Here is a 25813-nt window from a genome sequence, read left to right as displayed (position 1 = left end):
GCTTTTTTTTTTTTTTTTTTGACTTTACAAAACACTAAATCTCTTAAAGTGTCCCTATTATCATTTTTGAAAATGACCTTTCATGCGGTGTGTAACATAGCTCTAAGTGAATGAAGACATCCTGCAAAGTTTTAAATCTGAAAGTGCACAGTTTATAAAGTTATTGTCTCTAAAAAGGAAAAGTAGACTCTGAATCACTGAAATGAGTCATTTTTAAAACGATTTCCAAGCCATTTTATGTTGACGTCAAAATTAAACATTACCATATTGCCAGCCTACTCATTGGTATTTAACCTGTTGGTCTGAATAAAACCAACCAATCACCAGTTTTCTACCAGGTTTGGATAAATGAATCACTAAACGAATCATTTAGGAGTCGTTGAATAATTAAGGCTCAAATAAATGATACTCCAAGAAAATGTGTTTCTGACCTTGCATGCATGTCAACCTGCTTGGGACTCCCAAAACCAAAATATGACAGGGGCACTTTAATGAAAATTTTTAAATGCAGGAAGGTGAGGTCTAGATGTAGTCGTATGGGACACCAAACATCACCACCTTCAGTACAATAAAGGTCAAACGGAAAGATTATAGAAAATATAGAAAAACAAATCTGTGTGTGTGTTTGTATTTCACCTGGTCTCTAGTGGTATGTTGCTGTTCAGTGCCCAGGTATTGTGCGTCTGCCCGTTGTCATCCTGTCCAGCTTTGTTCCCGGAATCCAGCGGTTGGCACCGAGCAGGAAGCGTGCTCCTCTGCACCACCTCTGGAAGAGGAGCGGGTGCTGGACGAGCACAGGTGCAGGCGTGGGGCGGTGGAGGAGGAGGGGGCAGCGGACGGAAGGTGAACTGAGCCACTGGGCTGGAAGGCAAATCTTGAAAAGGAAAGATAAGAAAGACAGAAAGAGCAAGAGAAAAAGAGATGTAATTATAATATTTAATGACAGTCTTCAAAGCGTCCATTTCCTGAGAGAGAAATGGACCCTTTTAAAAATCGTGGTACAGACTCTATTTTCTTGTCAAACTCAAAAAACCTTTGGTAACACTTCACTTTGCAGCACATATGTATAATGAATAATAAAGCCATTCTTTATCCATATTTTAATGTCTTACAGCTTGTAATCATTTGTGTGGCCTCGTGTAAAATATATAAAAACGTACAATGCTTTGAAATACATAATCAGCATCTAATTTCCTGAGTTATTTAATGTGTTATCATCTGCATTATCCTACATTAAACTCTTCTTTACTGAAGGTGCCAAAGAAAAGAATACAAATCTGTCTTTTTCCTTCGCCTTTTCTTATATATTTTAGATAAACTATTATTTTACAAAAAGATTACCAAAGATTACCACAGCATGTGAAATTGCAAATAAGTTACCACAAATTATGATTTTGACCTGTCCAACCACACTCTTCTGGCGGATTTTAAGCCTATCCAAGAACAACAAAAATAATAACAATATCAAAGCATTGAGAAAATCTGTTACATTTATACTGGATTTATTGTTCAATCTCTTCATAAAATTGTCACACCAAGAAAGTGACATAATTTGGACCCTTTCTAAAACGAAATAGGAAAACAAATAAACTCTCATTTCATTTTATCAATTTTTACACAAATATTAGCAAACTGAGCATATTTGCTGAGTTCAAAGCCTATACTATTAGTAAATATGATTAAAATTACTGAAGCATATACTTTTCTTTTATTCATGGGAAATATAAGCTCATCAACAACCTAAATTATAATGGTGCATGTGACCCATAAAAATAAATGCTTCTTTTCAGTGGTTTAGTTCTGCATGAGCATAAACAACAGGAGAAAAACTGAATAAAATGACATGAAAGGAATAAAATAAGCCTACACAAAATATGGTTCAGTTAAATAATTAACAAATTAACAAAACAAAAGGGAGAAAATAGTCTGTTTTGTTTTGTTTTCATTTTTATGGCTGCACCAGAGATGGCTGAAAGCTCCTCCTGTTTGTTCTCTTTATTTTGTACAAAGGCAGAGTTTTGTTCTTATTGTGAATACACATAAAAAATAAACCCTTTAGAGTTTTAAATAATGTCTTACTCCAATCTTTAAGACAAAAATCAGCAAATTATTGTTTTGTTTTTTTTCTGCTGTGATGATCATACCAGAGCCTCTCACATACACAGTATTACTGCTAGATGTTTAGGCCTATGTTGTTTATAACGAATGCTATTATAATTTGTGTTGTATTTTATAATTGCAAAAATAATTCTGTGCTATAATTTCATACTTAAATTTTCAGATTTTTATCTAATCTTTTCAGAACACAGGTAAAAATGTAAATGATTTGCTGGCAAATTATAGGTGGATCCGTTATTAAAAGTGGAATTTATGTCTGTTACTTGCTGAAAATAACAAGTACTACATTGTACAGTATATACTACGGGCATGACACCTATAAAAAAGACAAATATATTAGGATGTACTGTATGTAGAATTCAGACATATACAAGATGAATTAATTACATACCTTTAAAAAGCATAATACGCATTGGCTTCATGTGAAGTGTTACTAAACCTCTTTTCTCACCTCTTTTTTCCAGTAGGCACTTTATCTGTGCAAAACAACACATTCTACTTTAAGATACTTAAGCATAATACTTCTACTTGAATTACAACAAGCTGAATGGTCCGTAAAAGCATCACAATAAGCGTCCACAAGTGTCTGCATCTGTCTCCACCGAGATCACAGAAACTCCGTCTGATGTTGCAGCACCTGCACACATGCTGAGTTTTTCCATCATTTTTTCTTCTCTTTCATTTAAAATGAAGCTTAGGGTCTTACACCTACTGCTAAACTCTGCTGGTAAAAAGGATAATATACACACACACACACACACACACACACACACATACACACAAGCGTCTGATCCTTCCCTTCTAATTCCATTAGGCTCTGATCGAGGTTATCTATCTGTTTTAGTGAGCTAGAGATTCTCTCTTTATTATTTTTGTCCTTCTCTTTCTGTCCCTTCACTTCATGCCTTTCACCTAATCTCTTTTGAGAGCCAAAATTACTTCCTAATCTGAGAAGAACACTTTCTATTTGGAGATTTGGCAAGGACGCGCACACAAAAACACACATATGTCCACACAAAGCTCTAAATTTCAATCTCAATGAATGGACCCAGACACAAAGAGAGCAGCCGAACAAATTCAATTAGGAAACCTCACTCTTAAAGCTCTGGGATTGCGTTACACAAGCGGTCGTTTCCTCTCTCCGTCACCTCAGAAACTAGATAAAATCAACTCAAATTAACACTCTTTAAAATCTATTTTGCACTTTCTAATGCAAAGCCACAATGGTGATATAAGCTGATGTAATTGTGGGCAAAAGCCACCGAGAGCATGGAATCAAGCCACATATATGTGTGCACCAAAAAAAAAAAAAAAAAAAAAAACTTCCCAAAGTATGCACAGGATTTAAGATCACCCTGCATATACCCCTCTCTTCCTGACATCACTTCTCCATTATCTAATGCACTTAGAAATACATTGTATTTCACTTGGCTGTGGAGTTGAGAGAGAACAGCATTGATTTAGATTGGATTTGCTGATTAAATTAGGCTGTCTCTGATCTATGAGAATGTATGATGTTTTAGACAGTGTAAATGCACAACGGTTTGAATGGGAATAGACCTCTGAAGATAATATAATCAAAGCACCATCCTTCATCGATCCAGCGGCGAATAAAACACAGAGACATTTCCCTCCTATACACCAGCATGCACAAATACACACATCTGTCTATCTACCGTCTACCCATCCATCCATCTACAGACAGCATTCTAAAGTTTGATTACAATAAAGTCATTTTATTTAATTTCAGGCAATATAACGTTATAGAGTAAATAGTTGTATGGCTATTCATTTAGAAAAAAATGTTTAAATGAATTAGTCCACTCCATAGTAGATATGGAATGTTGAATAGATTATAAAGTTATAACCAGATTACAATTTGACTGGTTATTATATAAAAATATTAAATCAGTTTGTGCATGGTCTGAAGCAGATCCTCCGAAGGCCTAAATTTTTTTTATATAAATATTAATGTACATACTGTGAACATATACAGATTAAAACAGGAGTAGTCCTAATATTTTACAAGTGAATCAAAACGAAAAAGAATTATTTCAGGCAGAACATTAAAATTAACCCCTATGGCTAACTAGTTATTGATTACGCATTTCAGTGTCGTTAGTCAAGATTAAGTAAACTCACCCCCCTCCAAAATAATTCACTTAAACAGCTAATTTTTATGCATGAATGCATACAGCTGGCTCTGCTATCATTACATCCACAGCCGCCGTATGCTAGTCAATCCGACATGCACTACTGAAAGGAGAGCGATCTTCAAGCACATCCCATTTCTATGGAAAGTGCATTTAAAGGGTTACATTTCTGTTGTGATTTTTAACTTACCAACTGCTGCTGATACATTTTTAAAAATGTGCGTAACAATATATTATGCATTCCTAACTACAACATAAGCAATTGCTCAATCATAATAAGCTTCACAAGAATGCAACTATAATCAGTCTTGCAGAGGTGCAGCGCAGTGTGTGTTGTGTGTCAGTGTCACAACTGTTTTTCCAACCTAGTCTTTTTGAGAAGAAGTGTCACGTACAGAGCCACGGTAAAACTGCTGCAAACATACACCGACATAAACAGAGAAAACCCAGCATTCACATCTTACAAACACACATAGGCACTAACACGTGAGATCAAACACACACACTCACTCATGAACGCACACAGCAAAGGACCATTAACCTGGCTGGTCTCCATGGCAACAGAGCTTGGCCCTCATAATCCAGTGCAGAAACCTTTGACTGAAAGAGGCAAGCATGCAAACACACACACATATTTAAATGTGTGTATGACACTGATTGCACTGAAGACGCCTGAATACATAGCTATATAATTTATCCTCGCCCTATAAGCGTGCTGCACCTTTTTCTCGAACTATCTAATCCTTTCTCTCTCGCTCTTATTATGCACTGCTCTCTCCGTACAGATACAAAAACCAAGAGAGGATCAACTTATCAAAAAATAATGCGCGGTAATGTGTGCGTGCGTGCTGGAGAGAGACGGTGGAAACCTTATAGCCATAAAACCGTTATTAAATATCCCTCTTACTACAAAATTACTTTAAGAAAATCAATCTGTTTCACTTATGGAAATTTACAGTTCCATCTCGCCCACAGCCGTCTCCTCGGATACATGACACCCCCCACCACCACCACCTTCACATCCTCAAATCTTCCTCTGTCAGAGAAGACACCTTATTATGACACATGCTCGATAGATCCAAGGCAAATTCTGACAAACATCCCTCGTTTCACTTTACACGCCACAAGACGGATTGTGTGCTTGAAATTATACCCCCATTTAAAACTCCAATCGATGGCTTATTCCCAGGACTCAGCCGTATATTTTTAAGTAATATGTTACAAGACTTTCACACATAAATTCTGCATTTTTTCATCCTGGCTCAGCCACAATCGGCTTCTAAAAGCAGACATTTAATCTTGTTTGTGTACTATAAAAATACAAGACAAATATGTAATCTATGAAATGCAGATCTACTTTTAGCGGGGTCAAGATTTTTAAAGGAATTATGGTCACACTTTATTTTAAGGTCCATTTCTCACTATTTAACTATTAAGTACGACTTTCGCCTTAGTAAACTACTAATTATTGCTTATTAATAGTTTAAAAGGTAATTCTTAAGTTTAGGTTTCAGGTGAGATTAGAGGCATAGAATATGGTCATGCAGAAAACTTGTTTTATAGGTACTTATAAACAGGTAATATGCTACTAAGCAGGGGTGCACGTACATTTGGCGTAAGTGCACCAAAATGAAAAAGTATGACCAAAATCAAAAATTGCTCAGTGTAAATAAGTTCAGACCGCTTATTTGCAAACCAATATGATTGACAGTTGTTACCATTTTCAAACTGCATTACTTTACAGGATTTGAAAGCAAACTGAAAGCATAAATTTAGGCTATCCAATGCAATTCAGCTCTTCAGTCAGCAGCACAAAACCCAGCAGAACATACACTCACTAAAACAAAAGTTTGGAAATTTTAAGTCTGAAAATGCTGAAACTTAAATGAAAAAAAAAAAAGTAAATAGTAGAATTTAAATTTTACTATTAAAATAATAATACTAAAATAATCCCTTTTTACTTTGAAATATAATAGTAGCTTATTATCCCACTTTAATATTTTATTCATTATTTTTAAAAAATGAACTTGATAAGGTGCAATACTATTATTATAATTTATTTTTTTATAGCTTTATTTAATGGGTTACACTAGTATGACATACTCCAGGTGTAAACTAAATCTCCATATGCTCTTATGAGAACCAGGCTTAAAAAAACATATGTACAACCCTGTAGAGCCAATTAATAGTGAGAATTGGTCCCTATACTAAAGTGTTCACTAAAGGTTCTTCTCGTGCAATTCAAATTGTATTTTGGGGGACAGTACACCAAACAGCAACTACTTTATTGACATACTTTCATGTAAATCTATAAAGAAACAATAAATAATTGCAGTACATACAGTTTGTTGTTGTAATGTCTGAAAAGTATCATAAATCGAAAGCGCTCAAGCAGGCTACCAATCAGGTCAAATATTGACGTTGATTTTAAATATAGAATTGCATTGGATTAAAAAGCTTTTAAAAAATAGTATGCATAATTTAAACATGCTAAATTAAAACATACTTGTATTTTTATTCTGTTTTGACACTTAAGTAGCAGTGAATCCAAAAATTAACATTTACTTACTTTATTCTTTTTACATTAAACATTTTTAAGCTTTATACAACTGCATCAGATATGTACCATTAAAATTGTCCATATTGCTTGCACACTATACTCTAAATCACACTACCTTAAATCATAAAATAGCTTCATGTGACAACATTAATAACATTTGGTAACTGACTGAATGTAGAAGTGCAACCAGCACTGTTATTTAAGAATTTATTTAAAATGTAAAACAGCATGGGAGTGAGTAAATGAAAATTTTTTTTTTATCTCTTTAATTAACATGAGCTGTTATTTATCATTACTTGTATTTGAAAGTCCAAAAAAGAATATTAATAGAATACTTTGCAATATTAGCACAGTTTCATGAAGTGTAACATTCAATTCACTCTCTTCCTCTCAGTCAGACTCAACAGGGACACATTTCAAGGGCGCACCGCTGGCTTTAACTGAGCTTTCATCTTTGTTTACCCTTACCAGCTGGTCTTGTTCACACATCATAAAACACACACACATACAAACACATGCACACCCTCCAAATACAGCACCTTGTGGGGGGATTGTTGTAATTCAATGTAAATTTACTTGCAATGATTTTTTGTGTTTAATTATTTTCAGATTGATTGACGCCACTGATGTGCGTGCGCAACCAAATTTTTCACACTTGCGGCTCTGGCGTATTAGCAACTTGAGGAAAACTGCTAAACAAAGAAACATCTGCTGTGAATCCCAGTGCAGGGTCTCCGCGATGGGTTTCGGCGCCACATCTGCTGCTGCTGTGACTCATGCGCCGATGCCTCCGCGATAGTCTTTGACTCTAGCTCTGCTGCCGTGACTCATGCCGCCAAACCTTACGGATGTTCTCCCGCTGCCGGCACGGTACCTCGGAGATAAGGTCTGCCTCGGTTTTATACGAGCTGATGTGTCACCTACCCACCTGCCTGTTGCATCATACTCTTTCGGCTGCTCTTTTTTAGTGTTTAAGTCGCATCTGCTTTCATGCACCTCTGCAGTTCTAACAACCGGCCCCTGGAGCTGGAGGCCCCCAGAGAGCCCTGTGCTTCCCAAACTCTCCAACAATAAAACTTTACAACTTAACATCCCTCCTATTTTATTTACATCAGCCCTGTGTTTTATTTTCACACCTTGTATCTGCCAATCCATCCGTTTTTTTCTCTCCTTGCTTTACTCTTGCAGTTGTTTGTCCTTATCAAAAAACCACGTCTGCTCCAATTATAGGCAGAACCCTCATTGAAAAAACGTTCCAGAGCTCGAGAGAGTAAATAAACGAAAAAAAAAGAATGAAAGAGGGACAATATGTGTGTGTGTGCGTGTGTCTATAAATTTCTGGCTAGATTCATTGCTCTGTTTTATAGCCCTCTATTCATTGAGCTTATCAGATACGACACAGTCTATTTACAACAGACTTTATCACACGCGCGCACACATGCGCACACAGCCCATACAGTAAATCTTCTGCCAGTTATTCGCTTCCCTGCCATATGTAGAACTCTAAATGTCTGCGGAAAAGAAATCTTGACGGTACAAGAGCTCGTTATACACGCCACCCCATGTCTTCCTTCTCCTTCCCTTCCTCTCTCATTAAATTCAGCATTCTTTAACGCCATTTCTCTCATCTTTGTATATGCGCGTGTGTGTGTGTGTGTACACCAGTCCAGCCTTCGGTCCACAAGCTAATCCATTAATTAGTTGCATGACTAACTCACCAACCTCGGGAGGCATCAATCAAACACAAACACACAAGCACATGTGGACAGACATAAACACCCAGAGGGATGAAAAATGAGAGGTGAAAAATGTATGTGGGAACACGCAGATCAATTCGCAAGCTATTTACACATCTGCTTGAAAGAGACAGCGTGTGTGTGCGTGTGTGTTGTCCTGCAGTCACATTAAGTATTCCAAACAAACCATTTCAACCCCCAACCCCCATCCCGAGTTTCCCATAATGCTTCAGGGCAGGTGACGCCCCCCCCCCTTGCTGAAGGACAGAATGTTGAGTGTGAGAGGATGGATAAAAAGGAAGAATGGATGGGGTGATTAATTTCTCTCTCTCTCTCTCTCGTCACACCCTTTGAGAGAGCCTAACAGATGTGAACGTACATAGCAAGGATGCCCGCACTTGTTGCGCATGGTAGCCCACCGATTCATAACATATGCGCAGTTACCCCGCTGACCTACATCTCGTTACCGAGGTACCATATTTTTCTGGGTTACCGTAGCTCATCCTAGATGTTGTTTATTTCGCCGTGCTTATAAAACAGCTCCTCGTTGGCGACTCGCAAACGTGACCTCAAAGAAGTCTCAATGCGAGTGATTCCCTGCAAGTAGTGAGCGTTAGCACCGGGAAATGAAGCCAACGGTGGTTACCGACTTGGAGCTGTCAGCTGTGCGACATACATATGCATCAGGTCTACTGCAGTGTCAAAACACCTTATCACAATGACATCCAACAGGGTGACCTGGAGGAGTACTGGGAGAAATCTGCTTGTGTGTGTGTGTGTGTGTGTGTGTGTGGGGTAACGGCAGGTAAAGTGACACACTTTGATGACAGGACATTTAATGAGGTGACAGGAAAATGACGTGCATTATAAAGACCCCGTTCTAACAGAGATGGGACGGGCGCTGACATGCACGCACCCACGCCTGCACGCAAATGCGCACGGAGGAGTTTTTCTGAACCTCGGGAGAGAACAAGACAATTGTGGTTTGTCAAATAACCTTTTTACACAAATTTTTTTAACCTTTTTGCTAAAATCTACAGAAGATACAGTGCGAGTGAAAGTGCTGGTCTGGTTATTTTGTGTGATTTTCCTGTGACAATAATGACCTTTAATGGTTTAAAAGGAATGCATCATGTAAATGGCAAAAAAGAGAAAGAAAAAAACACTAAATCGCTTTGTAATTACTCAGGAAAACGCATCTGCATCTTCGGTGACTGACTAAAATGATTTTGATGGAAACCTGCGTCTGCAAAGATTTCTTTCTTGTGGGCGAGTTATAAAAGCGAGAAATAAAGCGAATCATTTGTGTGTTTATGTCTGAGTGTGTCTCGCATATTTAAAACATTACGATGCAAATAAGTTCATAAGCTACGAGGATGACTCACTTGAGCTTGTTGAGCGCCGGCAAAGATTCTAATAGCGTGTTGTTTAAAAGGAAAGTACGAAGAGAGTATTTTTAGCTAATCCAACCAACATCCTTCAAATCGGCTCTTTTAAACCCCAGCTACACCGTTCCCTTTCACATTACCTTCAAAGTACCTCTCCAACAACACTGCCAAAACACAGACACACACACACTGCATAAATGTAGTAAATTTATGACATTTAGTCCTTACTGATTAACCAACAGGGGAGCGAGAGAGAGAGAGAGAGAGAGAGAGAGAGAGAGGCAGAGGTAAAAAAACACACACATTCATGTCTGAAAGTGTTAAACCTTATTAATAGCTGTTTAGTTTGAGCTAAATAATGCACTTGGCCTTTCACAGTCACTTAATTTATGATGTGAAGTGCAGCCCCCTACCTGCCATATTTCAGTCTTTACACACACACACACACACACTCACATGCACATTCACTGAGCCAATATACATTATAAAAGAACCCTAAATAATGGATAATAAATAAGGATTTATTTTGGCACACGCTCATAATCTACATGAATTAAAGTCACTGTCTGTAATGAAATTTTATTTACTAATTAAATTGTGATTCTGCTAATATTATTATTACAACAATAAATGTAATAAAAGTTAATAAAATTTACGATGTGAACTGCAACTGTCAGAAAAAAACTAATTAAGAAATTAAATATGAATACTGTCTCACTTCGTTCATTTTCATTAAGCGGTTTTTGCAGGCTGCTCATTCAAGGATAAACACTCATACTGTATGCCCATTAGCAATAAGACAAAATATAAATATACAATGTATGACTATATTTAATATTTTCTCACTGGCAGCTTTTAATAGACTGCTTTCACATTAAGGCACGGATTTTTTTCCACGTATCAGATGTTTTGTCCTGTTTTGAAAACATAACTGACTGTTTAAATCAATTTTGTATCATAAAAGTGTAAGTGCATTTAATTGCTCCACGAGCTTTAGGACAAACAAAGATGGGGCACGTGAAAGTCTATCAGCACGTGTCATGAGTTTCATGCATCTAATACATTCTGCATTACCAATAACAGAAATGAAAGTGTATAAGTTAAAGACGGTTAGTGGAAGTCAGACAATGTACACTCATCTTACAGCCCTTATTCTGTGCAGTGAAGCCTGACGCATTTGTCTCTAGGATGTGCCATATGCGAGAAAAAGCCAAGCTCAGATTTTGAAATAGAGAGTGCATTTTAATATTCGCGTGACGTGTATGCGAATGATGTCATGGGATATAATCGTTCATGATCTTTCCGATCATCGATGTAGAATTGTCAATGTCTGCATCGCAATGCATCAATGCAGCGATTAATTTTGACACCCCTATATATACACAGAAACACAGATATTATAAACATTCATCTAAGATGTTCTTTAAAAACATTGCTGACAACCAAATAAATAAACAAATAAATGAGCAAGCGAATGAACACATGCATACAAAAACTACCTGACACACTATGTGAGGCCGTTTCTCTCGAACGCAACACGTCAGCCAAATACTTACCCCTGACATTAATTAATCAAACCATCAATCAATTAACACAATAGGATTAACAAGCCTTGGGAAGGGATTTACACATGAATATATAATGACTCTCTTTCCCCGTGCTGTCTTTCTGTTGCATGCTGGGAGTGGGTGTGTTCAAGCCTGGCATGTGTGGGAGAGCAGTACGCTAGGCTTCCTGAGTCGCCTTTCATGCAACTGCATGATTTTTTCTCATTTCTTCTTCTTTCTACTCATCAGTTGCTACATATTCATATTCCCTTTTTTTTCACTTGAGTGGCATGTTGAGCCCTGCCAAGTGCCTCAGAGGTTTTATGCGTGGCATCTGTCCCTGTGGGGGGGGGCCACCTCTCCCCCCTAGTAACAGTTCACGTTTGTGCTGCAGGCAAGTTCCACAGGAGGACGTGCCCTCAGCTGCCTGTTATCAGAACATGAATTTGGCATCAATTATGGGGGGAAAAAAATCTATTTTTGAAAAATGAATCGCTGGATAGCCCACACAACATGCCTATCACAATAACCAGCCCGGCGGTTTCTTATTGGGAACCAAGCTCTAGCAAGAGCCGTATGATTTCTGAAAAGAAAGAGCAGTCAAAATAATTCTTGGAGACTGTGAAAATGCTGCACCGTTGGTGGTTTCTTTTTGGAGAACGATTCTATATTTAATAGGACTGTCAATGTTAACGTGTTAATGCGTGTGATTAATTAAATATGTTTAAATTCTTTTCGATGCCATTAACACATTTATTCAATTTGACGTAACTGTTTCATTCTGTTCCGTGTGATTTCTACAGACTGATCAGAATCTGCAGGGCTGATTGGAGCTGATGGGAGTGCGCACACAGTCCCTAGCGGAGCACCCGTTTATCTGTAAATGATGGAAAACCATTTTATGGGTGATTTATTTATAAATCAATCCCAGATGGAACATTTAACAAAAAGTAACGCAATTGTCCCTCTTTTTATGGTGCAATTTAATCATCATCAAAGCTCAACATGTGAAATATTAATTCACGAGTCAACCACTGCCGTTTGTAGTACAGGCTTAATTATTTTGTGTTCTTGGAATTAAATATGTTAGCTAAAAAAATTATGAGATCAATTAACCACTGTAATCAACTGACAGACCCAGTATTTATGTTTTAGACTACAAGGGATACACAAAAAAACGTTTTTTCTAAAGAAATTAAAAATGTTTCGTTTAAACTTTAATAAACTTTAGCATATTAGTTAAAAACAGCAGGCATACAGAGAGAGTCAAAGACAGACAGAGAAACAGATAAAAAATAGTGAAAAACTGGAGAACTGTTACTGTGCATGGATAACATGGAAATCAAAAAAAAATCATCTTCATTTTTTCTGTTGATGAACCAGTTGTGCACATGTTAGGATCGTCTACTATGTTGGCGGCATGTTACACACTTAACTTGTCAAATCCAGAAAGTATTGGCATATATCTACCAAAGAAAAGTCCGATGTAACTAAGCCTCCTCATGCATGTGCACACACTCGCTGCCAATAATGACCTGAAGTCATGTTGAGTCATGTTTATTTATAAGGCACTTTGGGTCAGAAGTTGAACTCTCACAAAACCCAGAAGCAAATTTAAATCAAGTGTGATTTAAAACCAAGGAAGTGTGATCATGCTCACTGGTTCTTTTTCCAGTGCTGGGAACGCTAGAACGCATCTTTGATATCTCCTGTTGCATCATTAAAAATGGTGCGAAAGGCAAAAGGGGGGAAGAAGCAGCAGTGATGGTGCTGATATTTAGAATAATAGCTCCATTAGGAGATGCTCCGTTACATACCGCATAACACCCTCTGGCCACATGTGCTAATGTTTCATACTGATTATCCTCCAGACCACGGCGCAATGATATTAGCGCACACTTTGTGACATAAAAAAGCCTTCAGGAAAGTGTTGCTGGAGTTAGGGTAACACACACACACATGGGTGGGTGCGCTTGTGTGTGTTTTCCAGAATGGACCACCTTGCCAAGCATCTGCTATGGAAAGAAGCCAGAGTAAAATCTGGGCCATGGTGCATCTCACTCTCTCTCTCCCTCCTTCAAGTGTCAGCTGTATGGAGCAGACACCGAGCGTGTTTTCTGTGATCAAAACAATGGGAACACGTGTTCTGTCTCTCTCTTTGTGAAAGGAAAGATTTTCTCCATCAAATGTCCTTCCAAGTACGGTGACAGACAGAGCAAAACGTGAAGGCTAAAGGAGGCAGGAAAGATGTTCTGATAAGGAGGGAGAGAAATGAGAAAAGACGGATGGATCTGGAATAGCTAAAGTGACGACTTCAGAATGTTAAAACAACGGTAGTGACGTGTATTTAAAGGGATAGTGCACCCAAAAATGAAGATGGCTTTTTATCATCATGTCTTTTGGAACCTCTGTGAGTTTCACTCATCTTAATAACACAAAATGAAATATTCAGAGTAGGCCAAGTTGTCCATGATGCTATTTTCCATACTATAAAAAAAATGACTGTCATGTCTCTCAAACAAGTGAATAAAATGTTAACATTAAATTTCAGTGTGTTCATCCCACAAAGCTATCATATAGCTTCATAAAACTTGAAATATAGTGCAAATACAATAAATTGCAGTATATAATACTTTTATGATGCTTTGGTTGTGCTTTTTTGTCCTTGGTGGCCGCCTCTAGTCCCCATCCACTTTCACTGGACATTCTCATTGCTTCGAGCTTCTCAACCAGGGGGCATTATGACTTTATTTATTTACCATATTTTTTTTTCCACCAATGCCTAAAATAAAGCTATAAAATACTGTACAGAATGTGAGTTTTCTTGTTTTAACTTTTAACTGGAATAATAAATATAAGCAGTTATTTTAATTTAGTTTTGTGTCATTTCAAATTTTGTTTACTTTTAAAATAAGATTTGAAAACAAATCTAGTGGCATTTGAGTCAAACAGGTCGAAAACCGCGGCACTAAACTAGTTCATGAAAAAAAAAAAAAAAACTCATGAGTTTCATGAGGGTAAGTAAATTATGACAGTCTTTATTTTTGTGTGAAATATCATTTTAAGAGTGATAGGTTTAAGAGAGAGAGGGGAAAAATGATTCTGTGAAGTACTTAAAGGAAAGAAGTGAAAATGAAGGCAATGTAAGTGTGTTTGAAGAGAGCTGAAGAGAGAGAAGGAAAGAGGATGAACTTTTCATGAACGAGATTTGTGAAGGGAATTTTGAAACAGACCATTACACAAGAGAGATAAATTGTTCTGTGGAAAACAAATATATACACAAACGCAGAGATGAACAGGGACTAAAAACAGCTCTCATGCTGGCCTTTCACAAATCTGAGTTTATAGTCCCCCACTATGCTGTACATCACACGTGAATATAATGCAGATTACTGTTTGCTGTATTATCTAAATCATATATAATGATTTCCACTGCACTTTGTTTTTTGTGTCCATGTGTGTCCTAAATTTATTTTCTACCAATTTTTGTTCATTTCGTTCATTAGTTTTGTTCATATTATAAAATATTTAGGTCTCTCAATGACATTATAGTACACTTTCCAGTACACTAAGCAGCAGGGTGCCTTCGATTGGATTTATTTTTATTATTGTAAAGACTTGATTAACTAGCCCTGCATTATATGGAGCTATATATAACATCTAACTCACACATTTTTGCTTTAGCAGGTGAGGAGACTACTGGCAGCAGAAATGGAATGGCACAGGCAGCAACAGGGAGCTAAGTACAACAAAGGGAACTGCTTTTTGGAACGCTGTCTACCACCTGCAACCGCCAGCATTTGCAGCTTTAATGATGGCTAAACTTTTCTTCCTTTAAAATCAAAGCACTGCATAATTAATCCAAAAAGAGACTGCAATTAAGGCTGCCATACTTAAGACTTCCGTGAACGTGTCAATTGCAGCATTCCACTTAAGTCTACTCCTGTTATGTCAAAACGTTTCATTTCAGTGGTTTTTTTTTTTTGCAGTTGAACATTGTAACCAATTATAGACATGTCTTGTGCAGCGGCGAATCAGAGGTGTTTAAATTACTTTAAAGCCCCACGACACACCAAAACAACATCAAAGACAACTTCACATCTGGGCCAAAAAGTTGTGCTTGAACACACTGCAGAGACTATACCCAGTGGCCAAATATCACGTATGTTGTGCATTATATGTGGGAGGAACTGTCTATACCAGCAGGCGCTCTTCTGGTGCAGTGCTTCGCTAAAATGAACAACCAATCATGAACAGTGGCCTCTCTCAACAACTGCCCGACACGATTCAAATTGCTCAATCGGCCAAAAAGCCACCAACGGTGTCTGACTAGTGCCGAAGTCACTGAGAAAAACTAGGCTGAAAGATGCTCAATGTCAGCCTTACTTTATACAACAGACGTTCTTTGGCTTGGTGTATAACGGTACTAGGACTATCAATAACAACACCTGGTCCTAATGAGTGACGTTTAAACAATCCGGTCCACAGATGCATGTTGAAAGTGTCAGTTACATAAAGGCGCGTAAAAATGAGTGCTAAGTTAACACCTTCCACTCCATTTAAAATTCCATTCATCGTAAAAAGAAGCTTAAGAACCAAATGATGAAAAAATTGGTTTTTTTGTAGTTCACGTTATTTTAAATGTTATTAACTCCCAAATGCAGATATACAGTGCACTGCAACACATAAAAAAATTCCTATTATAATCTGCACGGTATAGACAGAGCAAATTAGAGGTTGAATGTGCAGCACATACTGTAGCTCTGGATATAATAGGAACATTAGTAAGGAGTCCAAAACTCATGGATGGTCAGTGAGCTCACACCGACCAGCGGGAATCAAATAGCCTGTGTAATGTGGATCTGTGCAAATCTGCAGTGACTGACAGCTTCAGTGATTATAATGGAAGAATACTAAAATTTTGTATTCCTTCTTTCCTGTGTAGAATTTATCGAAAATTTTATTCACAATTTTTATTTTCATGCAGCAAAGCAATCTAATGTAAAGTCGACTTTAAGGTGCAACCTTGATTTTACAGATGCGTTAAAAAAAGCCTTTTATTAAATGCTGCGTAGCATGTATGGAAATTAAGCAATTGTGAAATAACAGTATTTCCATAATTGTTGTCATGAAACCATATGTATACAGTACAATATTACGCACATACATCCCTGCACAAATGGACAATGGCATGCAGGTAGAGCAGACACACAGTGTATGCGTCACACACGTTAAAAGAAAAAAAAAAAGCAGGTAGAGAGAAGAGGGGTCTCAAGAGCTGACAACTTGCCTAACAATGAAAGGCTCCCACCTACCAGTGCTCTGCATTCTGTCTGCCAGGGCCTGTGGTGAATCAAACTTGGGTTTTATCTTTATTCACATTCACTCATATGTATAACTCGCATTTACTATTGTTGTCATTTTTGCTAGATTAATATTGTTTTATATATTTATTCCCCTCCACACATGCATCTCATTTATTTATTACTGTTATCCTTCCCCCTAATAATGCTTTTTGCATTGTTCTTTATTGTAACTAGTGCTTTGGCAAAACAAATGTGGCATTATTTGTCACGCCAATAAAACACATCGTAACACTGAAAGGCAGGCAGAGAGAGAGAAAAGCAGAAAGACATAGAAAAAAGGAGCCTCGGGGAGAGTAAAAAATGCTAATGTAAAAAGTACAAACTGTACCAGTGGCAGATGCTGAGAGGGAAAGGACAGAATAAGAGAAAGAGAGGGAGAGATAACTAAGCGGCGTCTGAATGGAAATGGACAGAATGCAGAGCAGAGGGACGATGCGGAGAGAAACACAGATAAACAGATTGTGTGAGCGAATAAAGAGAGCATTTTTAAAACCGGTGTCTTAAAACACACGCACGCACACATATGTGTGACAGAGGGAGAGAGAGAAAAAGAGAGATGGAAAATCTCATCCCTTTTCTCCTCTCGATTTATTACATTTCCTCCTTCTGAAATGACAGGAGTAATTTTAAAATGTCTCATTGTGCCACCCTTCAGCACACAGACACCTACACGCGTGTGGAAGAGAAGAGTTCAAAAGGGATTGTTTCAGAGACTCTTCTCGAGATTAAAACCGCAAAAAACCTCATTAAAACCGACACTAAATGAGACTTCAAGTAGAAGCGTCGGCCGTGTAAACACCAGCCAAATTACACAGGTACCAAAACCCTACTTCTAAAATAGTTCACAGCTGCATATCTCCTCTATAATAATAAAGTTCTTCTCCTCGGCAAATACGCTTGGTGCGTGAGTTTAAGCGGCAGGAGCGCTCAAAAAGATCATTACGGGTGCCGGATGATTAAAGGCGGCGTCATTAGGAAAGTTATCATTAAAACAGAGAGGACGGGCTGCTACAAACCACATGTGTTCAATTATTGGGCTGAAGAGGTGCAGTGCTACAAACACACTCGCTGAAGGTTCAACTCAATCTTCTGTTTTTAATCATGAAAGCTTCGGTGGAGCTCAGACAGCCCTCCAGGCTGGAAAAACACCTATCAAACTTTCACAATTCCACTTTTTTTCTGAAGAAGGTAATAAAGTCTTGATGTATATGTGAGGGAAACTGCATTAACTGTGGCCCGGCACCCCGGAGCAAATAAATGCACAAGCATAACATGTTTGGACAGCTCAAACGGCATCCGATTAGGTACGTTTGGTGTTTCCACTAAGAGCCGTCGTTTCGTTGTCCTCCTCCTCCTCCTTCATGTAACATAAACAAGCTCACCTAAAGCGCAAGTAAAGAAGAAAACTACTTAGTGCCTTCATTATCGTACACTAAACCGTCTATTCTGTGGTTTTACTTTATTAAATTGAGAGTAGTCTATAAAACTAAGTGATGAAAAACAGAAACGTCCCTAACGTCAAAAACAGAAAGAGCCAGCTAATCTGCTCTTGTGCCGTGTATCTTATGTAAGGAACAATCACGCGACTTGGAAAATTTGATTTGAAACAATTTTCATTTTTAAATCATTCTGTTCTCCCTCTTTTTTTATTAAACTCACTGGTAATTGTGTTACAAGCCCAGATGCTTAACTGTAAGTATGCCGCCATCCGTTCTATTCGAAAATCCTTTTAATGGTTCTCAGACTTTAGCCCTCTCATAAATCTCTGTGTGCCCAAGAGATTATTCTCCAGACTAGAGCGTTAGATTGTCTGCTGCAGGCCTCGTCATCGCTTGGAGTTAAATAATGATAATAATAATAATAAAAAAAAAAAACACTAAGGAATATTTCAATTTGGTGTTAAGCATCTTCAAGACTGATCTATGAGCAATATGACTGTTAACGCATTTTATTAGTATTTTATTAATGGGCCTTCGACTTCAGCCAGTGAGCACAAAGAGCTCTAACAGATCTCATTCCGTCGTGGTCACCTTGTAACCCACATCATCTCATCTGTTGCTTTTATGAGTGGTTCTGGGGCAAGTGACCCAGAATGCTCAGAAAGAAAAAAAATGATCCATTTCCTGCTCCTCTGAAGGGCATATAGATTAATAATGTCAGCCGAGTCAGATGGGGCCACTCAGACTATCTTTTCCGATATAGAGAATAAATTCTCAACGTTTTCATGTTTGACACACATTTCTGCCGCTGCATAAAGACCTACAGATGTTTCCAAAGCATCTAATAATGCGTTCATAATAACACAGCAACTGTTACCTCTTAAATACGCACACGTAGTCCGAGTTTTATCGGCCATCTCTCAGAGGAGCAGGAAACACTGCATCTTCTTCGCAACTGTAAACTCCTGCTCCTCATACACCTATCTCTCTCTCTCTCTCTCCGATGGTAAGACAGCTCTGATGGCTGAACTTTAAATGACAGAGATGAAATTAATTCATAGGTGAAAATCCATCATTTGAGATCCGGAATCTGTGCCACCTACAAGCATAAAGAATTAATAGAGTAATCTTACTGCGAGGCAGATAGAGAGAGAGAGCCAGCATGAGAGAGAGGGAGGAAGGGAGAGAGGTCATTTTATTCTAATTTGTACCTCTGACAATTTCCTGTCAGAGGATAAAGCAACGCAAATAAATAAATAATCGAATATATAAAAAAAATAAATAAATTAAAGAACGGAACAAATAAAAGCATATTTCTGTCTGAATATGAAATGAAGGCCTGTTCCACTGCTATTAAATGAGAAGATGAAAAGAGAGCAAGAGAGAGAGAGAGAAGAAAAAAGAGATTTTTTTCTATCTCCATGTTTTCTGTATTCATAAGCGTTAGTGGGAGCCATAATTCAGTACAGAGGGGAGGAGTGATTGTGGTGTGGGGGGCATGACTACGTGGGCAGCGTATAGATATACATCCACTTTGCTGATGTATGTGTGTGTGTATGTGTGTTGCAGTAAGCAAAGTCACTATGGCAGAAAAACTGCTCTGTTAGTGTAGCACAGTTAAAAATAATTAACGTTTAAGTTGCATAGAACACGCACACTCTCACACACACACACACACACACACGGGCTATCTGTGAGTGCTTTAGTGGTTCAGTGACTTAACACATACAGAGACAGACACACACACACACAAATGTTGTGGAATGACGGTGTTGGTAAGACACTAGAGTGCCTGCTTTGAGACTTGAAAGCCCAATGCATTTACACACTGCTGTCTGGAGGATTGACTGTTACATGAGCTAATCTATCTCTCACAAGAAACACGCGCAAAAAAAGTGCGGAGAGCGGCTGCTCCCTCATGCTCAATTTGTACCGCAGATGTATAGTTTTTCAATTCCTCCCGACATTCATTGGATTAATTGTATTATTGTCTGATAATCGTACATCCTGTTTTTACTGCCGCGTGTCTGTCTCAATTCCGTCACCTTTGACTTTCATTATAATCTCATTTTACCATTTCAAGACTCTGTAAATTAAAAACCTTTAGCATGATAATGAATTTACTGTGGCAGTGTAATCTGCAGTCTGCCGTCATTTGAAGACGAACAAACTGCAGCATTTATCGGCATTGGAGCCGTGACACTGGCTGAACTGTGAAGGCGGGAATATGCGCTGAGACGAGAGACCTTGTGGCTCCCGACAGGAAAAGACTCTTTTAGCACCTGCGATGGCTGGCGATCTCAAGAGACCCGGAACACAGGTGCTGTGAGCTCTTATAAAAGCCGTCTCAAATCTACAGTACACCGTGAGCTAACATGCTAGCGGATGGTGTGAAATGCAGGGAGACCATTGAGAAGCCACAGAGTGTCGTGCTGAAGCTAAATTAGTAAATTAGCATGTCTTACGGCGGTGTTCCTCTCGGGAAACATTTTGGGCAAAATGTGACAGTTCTAATGGTGCAAAATCAGGCAATGCAGCAGAATATCTGAATATATGCGTGCATGCTTTCCCGGTTATTATTTTTTTAGAGAAGAGGAACCTTTTTTACTCTGCTTCCACATGGTTGTCTACACCTCATGAGAAACGCAGTAATTGGCTTCATGAGCTCAGTCTGAACAGATACAGCACATTTCACCGACATTGTCAACGGAGAAGCTTGATTTGAAAAACCCTCTGAACTGACCCAGGATTTTGAGATATTTAAATGAAGAAAGCTCCTTTTTTCCTACCTGTTACGCACACGCACAATGTAGTCTGGCCTTAATGTGCCTGTCCAGCCTTTGCAATTAATTTTCATTTGCATCTATTGGATCAGGAGAAATTAATTAGATCTCTCTGGACGCAAAGATGTTATCCATACCACATCCATCTTTCTGTGTGAGTGTGAGAGAGCATGTTCGCTGCCCACTCAGAAGGAACCCAAACAAGATTCGCTGAAAAGATTCTTTGAGCCCAAAGTCTAGGTGAAAAAAGAAATGTGAAGGTTCTTATAATTCAATATGTCAGTGCTTTCTTAAGGGGCCACATCATGTAACAGTTTTGAGCTTATATAACATTAGTCAAGGTTTTCTTTTTGAATGCATTTAGTTTATCTTTTGCCAATTAGTTAACTTGCATGTAATATGAGTAACTTAAGGGTTGTAGTTTCACAATCTGGTCAAATGTAGTTGCCATTGCGTTACATTGTGACAGATTCAGGAAACGATCCATGCAGACAGGCTGGGTGGTAGATGCAATAGACTTTACCAGTATATTGCGTCTACCACAAAGCCTGTCTGCATGGCTGCAAGTTTCCTACAGCTAGTATACATTTTTAATTGTCTCCATCACAATCACACTACTTGTCTTCAAGCTTGACAACAGTGTATTTGTAAGACTAGTAGCATAAGACTAACAACCTTATTTTCTAGAAAAAAATTGTGATATATATATCATTAACGTGACATAAAATTACTCACATCAAACTTTTGTCATATCGCCAACCCCTATGTGCAGAGGCATTCTACTTAAAATATTTAAATGGCAGTTCACCCTATACAAGATTAACTGGTATTTACTGGTACGGACTTTCATCTATCTTCTCTATCTTTGCGTGTACTTCCTCACATGATGTGTCTGTGCTAGATGGTAACGGAAACTTATCAGATGCACACACTGCCATTTAAAAATAAGTGCTTTTAAGCCATTGAAATGCAATCATCAGCGAGAGAAAACTAATTCTGATATATGCGTATGATTTTTTTGAGAGCTGTCAGAGACATGCATACTTAAGGACAGTGCTCATAGAGCACATTATAAGCCCTGAACGGATAAATATACACACTTGTACAGTATGTGTCAAAATCTAGCATTCTCTACATTTGACTACTTTATACAGTAACATTTCTTATTTATTTGTTCTACTGTAGTTTTTTTGTTCTACTTCTTAATCACTGATTTTCACTGAGTTTTTTATTTACTGGTTTGTTTGTTTTTAATTTAGTCTAGTATGAATTGTTTGTGATATTGACACTGTTGTCAAGAATGAGAAAACATTTTTTTTTTATATCATAAAGACAATATAGAAAATATAGGTACAACTTTATTGTTATGTATACAGTATTGTTAATAAATAAAATGACTTATTTCGAGATTTTGGCCAAATCGTCCACCCTATAGTTCATCCTAAAATGAAAATTCAGTTTTTCACCCTGATGTTGTTCAAAACCTCAGTTGGCCATAGACACATACCAAGACAATGGATGCGTTGATAAAAGAATGAGTACATAATGCCTAAGTGAACCAACCCTCTAAGATCCTACTAAAATGAGTGTAGACCATGTTAAAATGAAATGTTGGGACGGCTACCCAAGTAGGGTGTATCTGCACTTTAGACTGCAACAAACTCTTTAATAACAAAAAAGAAAGTAGCCCCATGTTTTCCATGATATGGCAATTATTTAGCACTTAACTAATTGGTGTAACACTGTTTTAACATTATCATACTGTCAGCGCTCACATTTGAATTTATATTCCCGGCAGGCGCTTTCTTATCAAAGCGACTTTGATAAGAGAGAGCATACATTAAGTGCGTGGAAGAGAGATGCAAAGCAAAAAAGCAGATAGTGGATCCAAGTCAAGTACTACAGTTAAAGACAGAAACACTACCAACAGATGTGTGAGGAAGGACTGTGGAGAAAACTGTAGATCTGGAGAAGCATTTGGGTGGAGAGATGAAAGCCTTACATGACCAGATGTACAAAATCATCACCAAGACAATGGTCTGCTCCCAGAGGTCAATCAAATACAACCTTATTTAAGTTTGTTTAACAAGAACATAACCTTAATGTGTGTGTGAGTATGAGTGTGAGATAATGGAGTGTAGTTTACAGACCAAAGTAGTTATTAGTGCACCGCATAAATATTGCATCACTGAGTAGCATAGAGAAAGCAGTGTGTGTGTGTGTGTGTGTGTGTGTGTAGCAAGACTAGGAAGTCTGTTTAACTGCATGTGTATCTCCCTCTGCGGCAACTCTCATTAAAATTGTAAAGTCATACACTGATGAGGGCACTCTAGAGTAACCCGCACACACGCATGCACAAGAATGAAATATTACTGAACATCATCATCACCGCCATAATCTGACCTACAAAAAAATGTGTAATAATATAATACGTAATAATATCAAATAATCTTTTACCGTTCTCTGGCTCAGACTTGCGCTCTTGTTCCGTATCGGTGAGGGACAGGACAGAGTTTGCTCGGCTTGACAGACAGGAACTGTGCTCTGACTTCACTTCCTGCATCCACAAGCGCAGGGCGTGGTCAGGGGAGGCACCGCCCTCGGATTCGGGATCAGAAGGGACACCGGCAGACACGCCCCCAGGGTAAGCGAGCTCCTGATTGGCCGCGTGAAGCTCAGTCTGGAAATCCGGGAACCCGGTCTGGGAGGGGTCCGAGAAATCTGGGAAATCCGAAAGAGAAAGGAATAAATTAATGAAATGTACTGCGCAAATCAAAGTTGTAATACACACACGCGCGCACGGACTAGTGGATTAAAGTTCAGTGCTGGAGCTGTGTACTGACTGCTGAGATTTCTGGAGTCTGGCTGAGAAACAATTTTGTTCTCTCTTCGGAGATGGAGAATGGCTTATAAAACCTCAAATAAATATTTAACAAAAAAGAATTCTGCTTTTAACTGCACAAAATGTGAAAACCATTTAAATTCCCCCAAGAATCTCAGAGTGTAGGAGACATATGGGTTTACACACATGCACACTCATACAGAGGAACTCAATGTGTGTGCGTACTAGCTCTACTTTTATCTCTCATTTTTAGGCTTACAGTCATCAGCTCATTCTAGCATGCACACACAAAACACATTCTCTAAAATAGTTTTATTGGCATGGTAAAAAAAAAAAGTTTTATATTGTCAAAGCACTGATAAAATCTAGCAACAAAACATACAATAGTATACAAATTTATGTGTTTTATATATAATGTAGTGTGGAGTGTTTTTAAAAAAATACTTATGCTTTTGTTCAATCAAAAATACAGTAAATACATTCACATTGAGAAATATTTTTACAATATTACAATATTATTATAGCAGTCCCTGAAAATTAATTTAATCTATTTTTTTTTGTACTTATGATCAATTTATTATTTATTTCTGAATTTAGAAATACACTGACCCCAGACTTTCAAACAGTAAATGCGCATCATTTTTAAAAAAAGAAACAAAACAAAAACTCCTGCTGCCATTCTCTTTTCATCCAGTCCCTTCTCATCTCATCTCATCTGTTCCCATTTCCTCTTGTCTTCTTTTCTCAACTCATCACATCCTGACTGGCCTTTTTGGACTAGTTAGGGAACTGCACTTTGAGCAAGTGCATGTACGTACACATAGCATGCTACAATCTTTCTCTTTTTTCACTCTGTTTCTTTTCATCTTGTATAGCCTTTTCTTATTTTATATCATTTATTTTCTTCCTACCTTTTTTTATCCCTTCATCTCATTTCTCCTCTTGGCCTTAAATGTTCTCTTCATTTCGCATTTCTTTTCAACAATTTGTTCAGGTAAGGTGATGGTCTCTTGATGGGTTTTTTTCTGGGAAGCATGTAGCACTAAGTGTGTGTTCAGGAAGTGTGCTTTTTCAGACCAGTGTGTGCGTGTGAGAAGCAAGCTCTTTACTCAAGTGTCCTTAAGATTCCTCTCCTCCACCTCTCTGACTCCTGTCTCTGTGGCGACCCCTCTCACTGCTCTCCCTGCTCTAATCATCTCAGTACTAATTGCCCACGATGCACTTCTCTGTCCTTCACTGAGAACATGACCCCCTGCTTCTCGGCCTGACTCACACACACATACACACTCGTCCAAGAGCAGACACGGGTGGAAAAAGCTAGGGTGAAAGGAAAGGGTGAAAGACCTTTCTTTATATCTCTTTGCATTTCTCCTCCTTTCTCTCTCTCCGTTTCCATTTCCATCTCTCTTTTTATCCCTCTCTCTCTCTTTGTGAAGCTGTTACCGTGGTAACTGGAACGGAATGTTTTGTTCTGCATGTAGCATTTGAATAATTCCATTGAGGAAACAAAAAGCCTCACTGTAACTTGAACAACCACTGCCTTATGCATGTATATAAATATTTCATATACTGTATGTGTATATATCCTGGTGTTGGACCCCTACATATAAGTAGTAAAAATTCAAAGCTGAGGGTAGTCTAAATGTATGTTTGAAACAGCCTGACATTGATAACTAAATGAATGGGCAGCATTTCAAATTTCTGCATGTCAATTGAGTATTTTTCGCTATGAGTATGAAGCTTAGATAAGTACTGTGTGGAGTTGATCATTTGCCAAAGGGAAACACGCAGAGGCCATGCGTTACTTTTCTGTCTCGTTTTTGTTTTGTTTCTTAAACAAGTAAACAAATCAAATATATGCCATTAGGATAACATCATTTA

The 25813-nt window shown here is 38.1% G+C and overlaps 1 protein-coding gene across 1 annotated transcript in view; it reads right to left on the bottom strand.

Moving 5' to 3' along the window:
• tenm1 (teneurin transmembrane protein 1) overlaps window positions 1-25813 on the bottom strand; it is a 127489-nt gene that overhangs the window by 69217 nt on the left and 32459 nt on the right. The window contains 2 exon segments of the mRNA XM_043240056.1: window positions 637-874; window positions 23548-23811. Of these exon segments, the coding sequence (XP_043095991.1) occupies window positions 637-874; window positions 23548-23811 (502 nt within the window).

The sequence above is a fragment of the Puntigrus tetrazona genome, chromosome 5 (genome assembly GCF_018831695.1).
Source record: "Puntigrus tetrazona isolate hp1 chromosome 5, ASM1883169v1, whole genome shotgun sequence".
NCBI lineage: Eukaryota > Metazoa > Chordata > Actinopteri > Cypriniformes > Cyprinidae > Puntigrus > Puntigrus tetrazona.
Note: the sequence above shows the minus strand (reverse complement) of the source record. Positions and strands in the feature narration are given on the sequence as shown.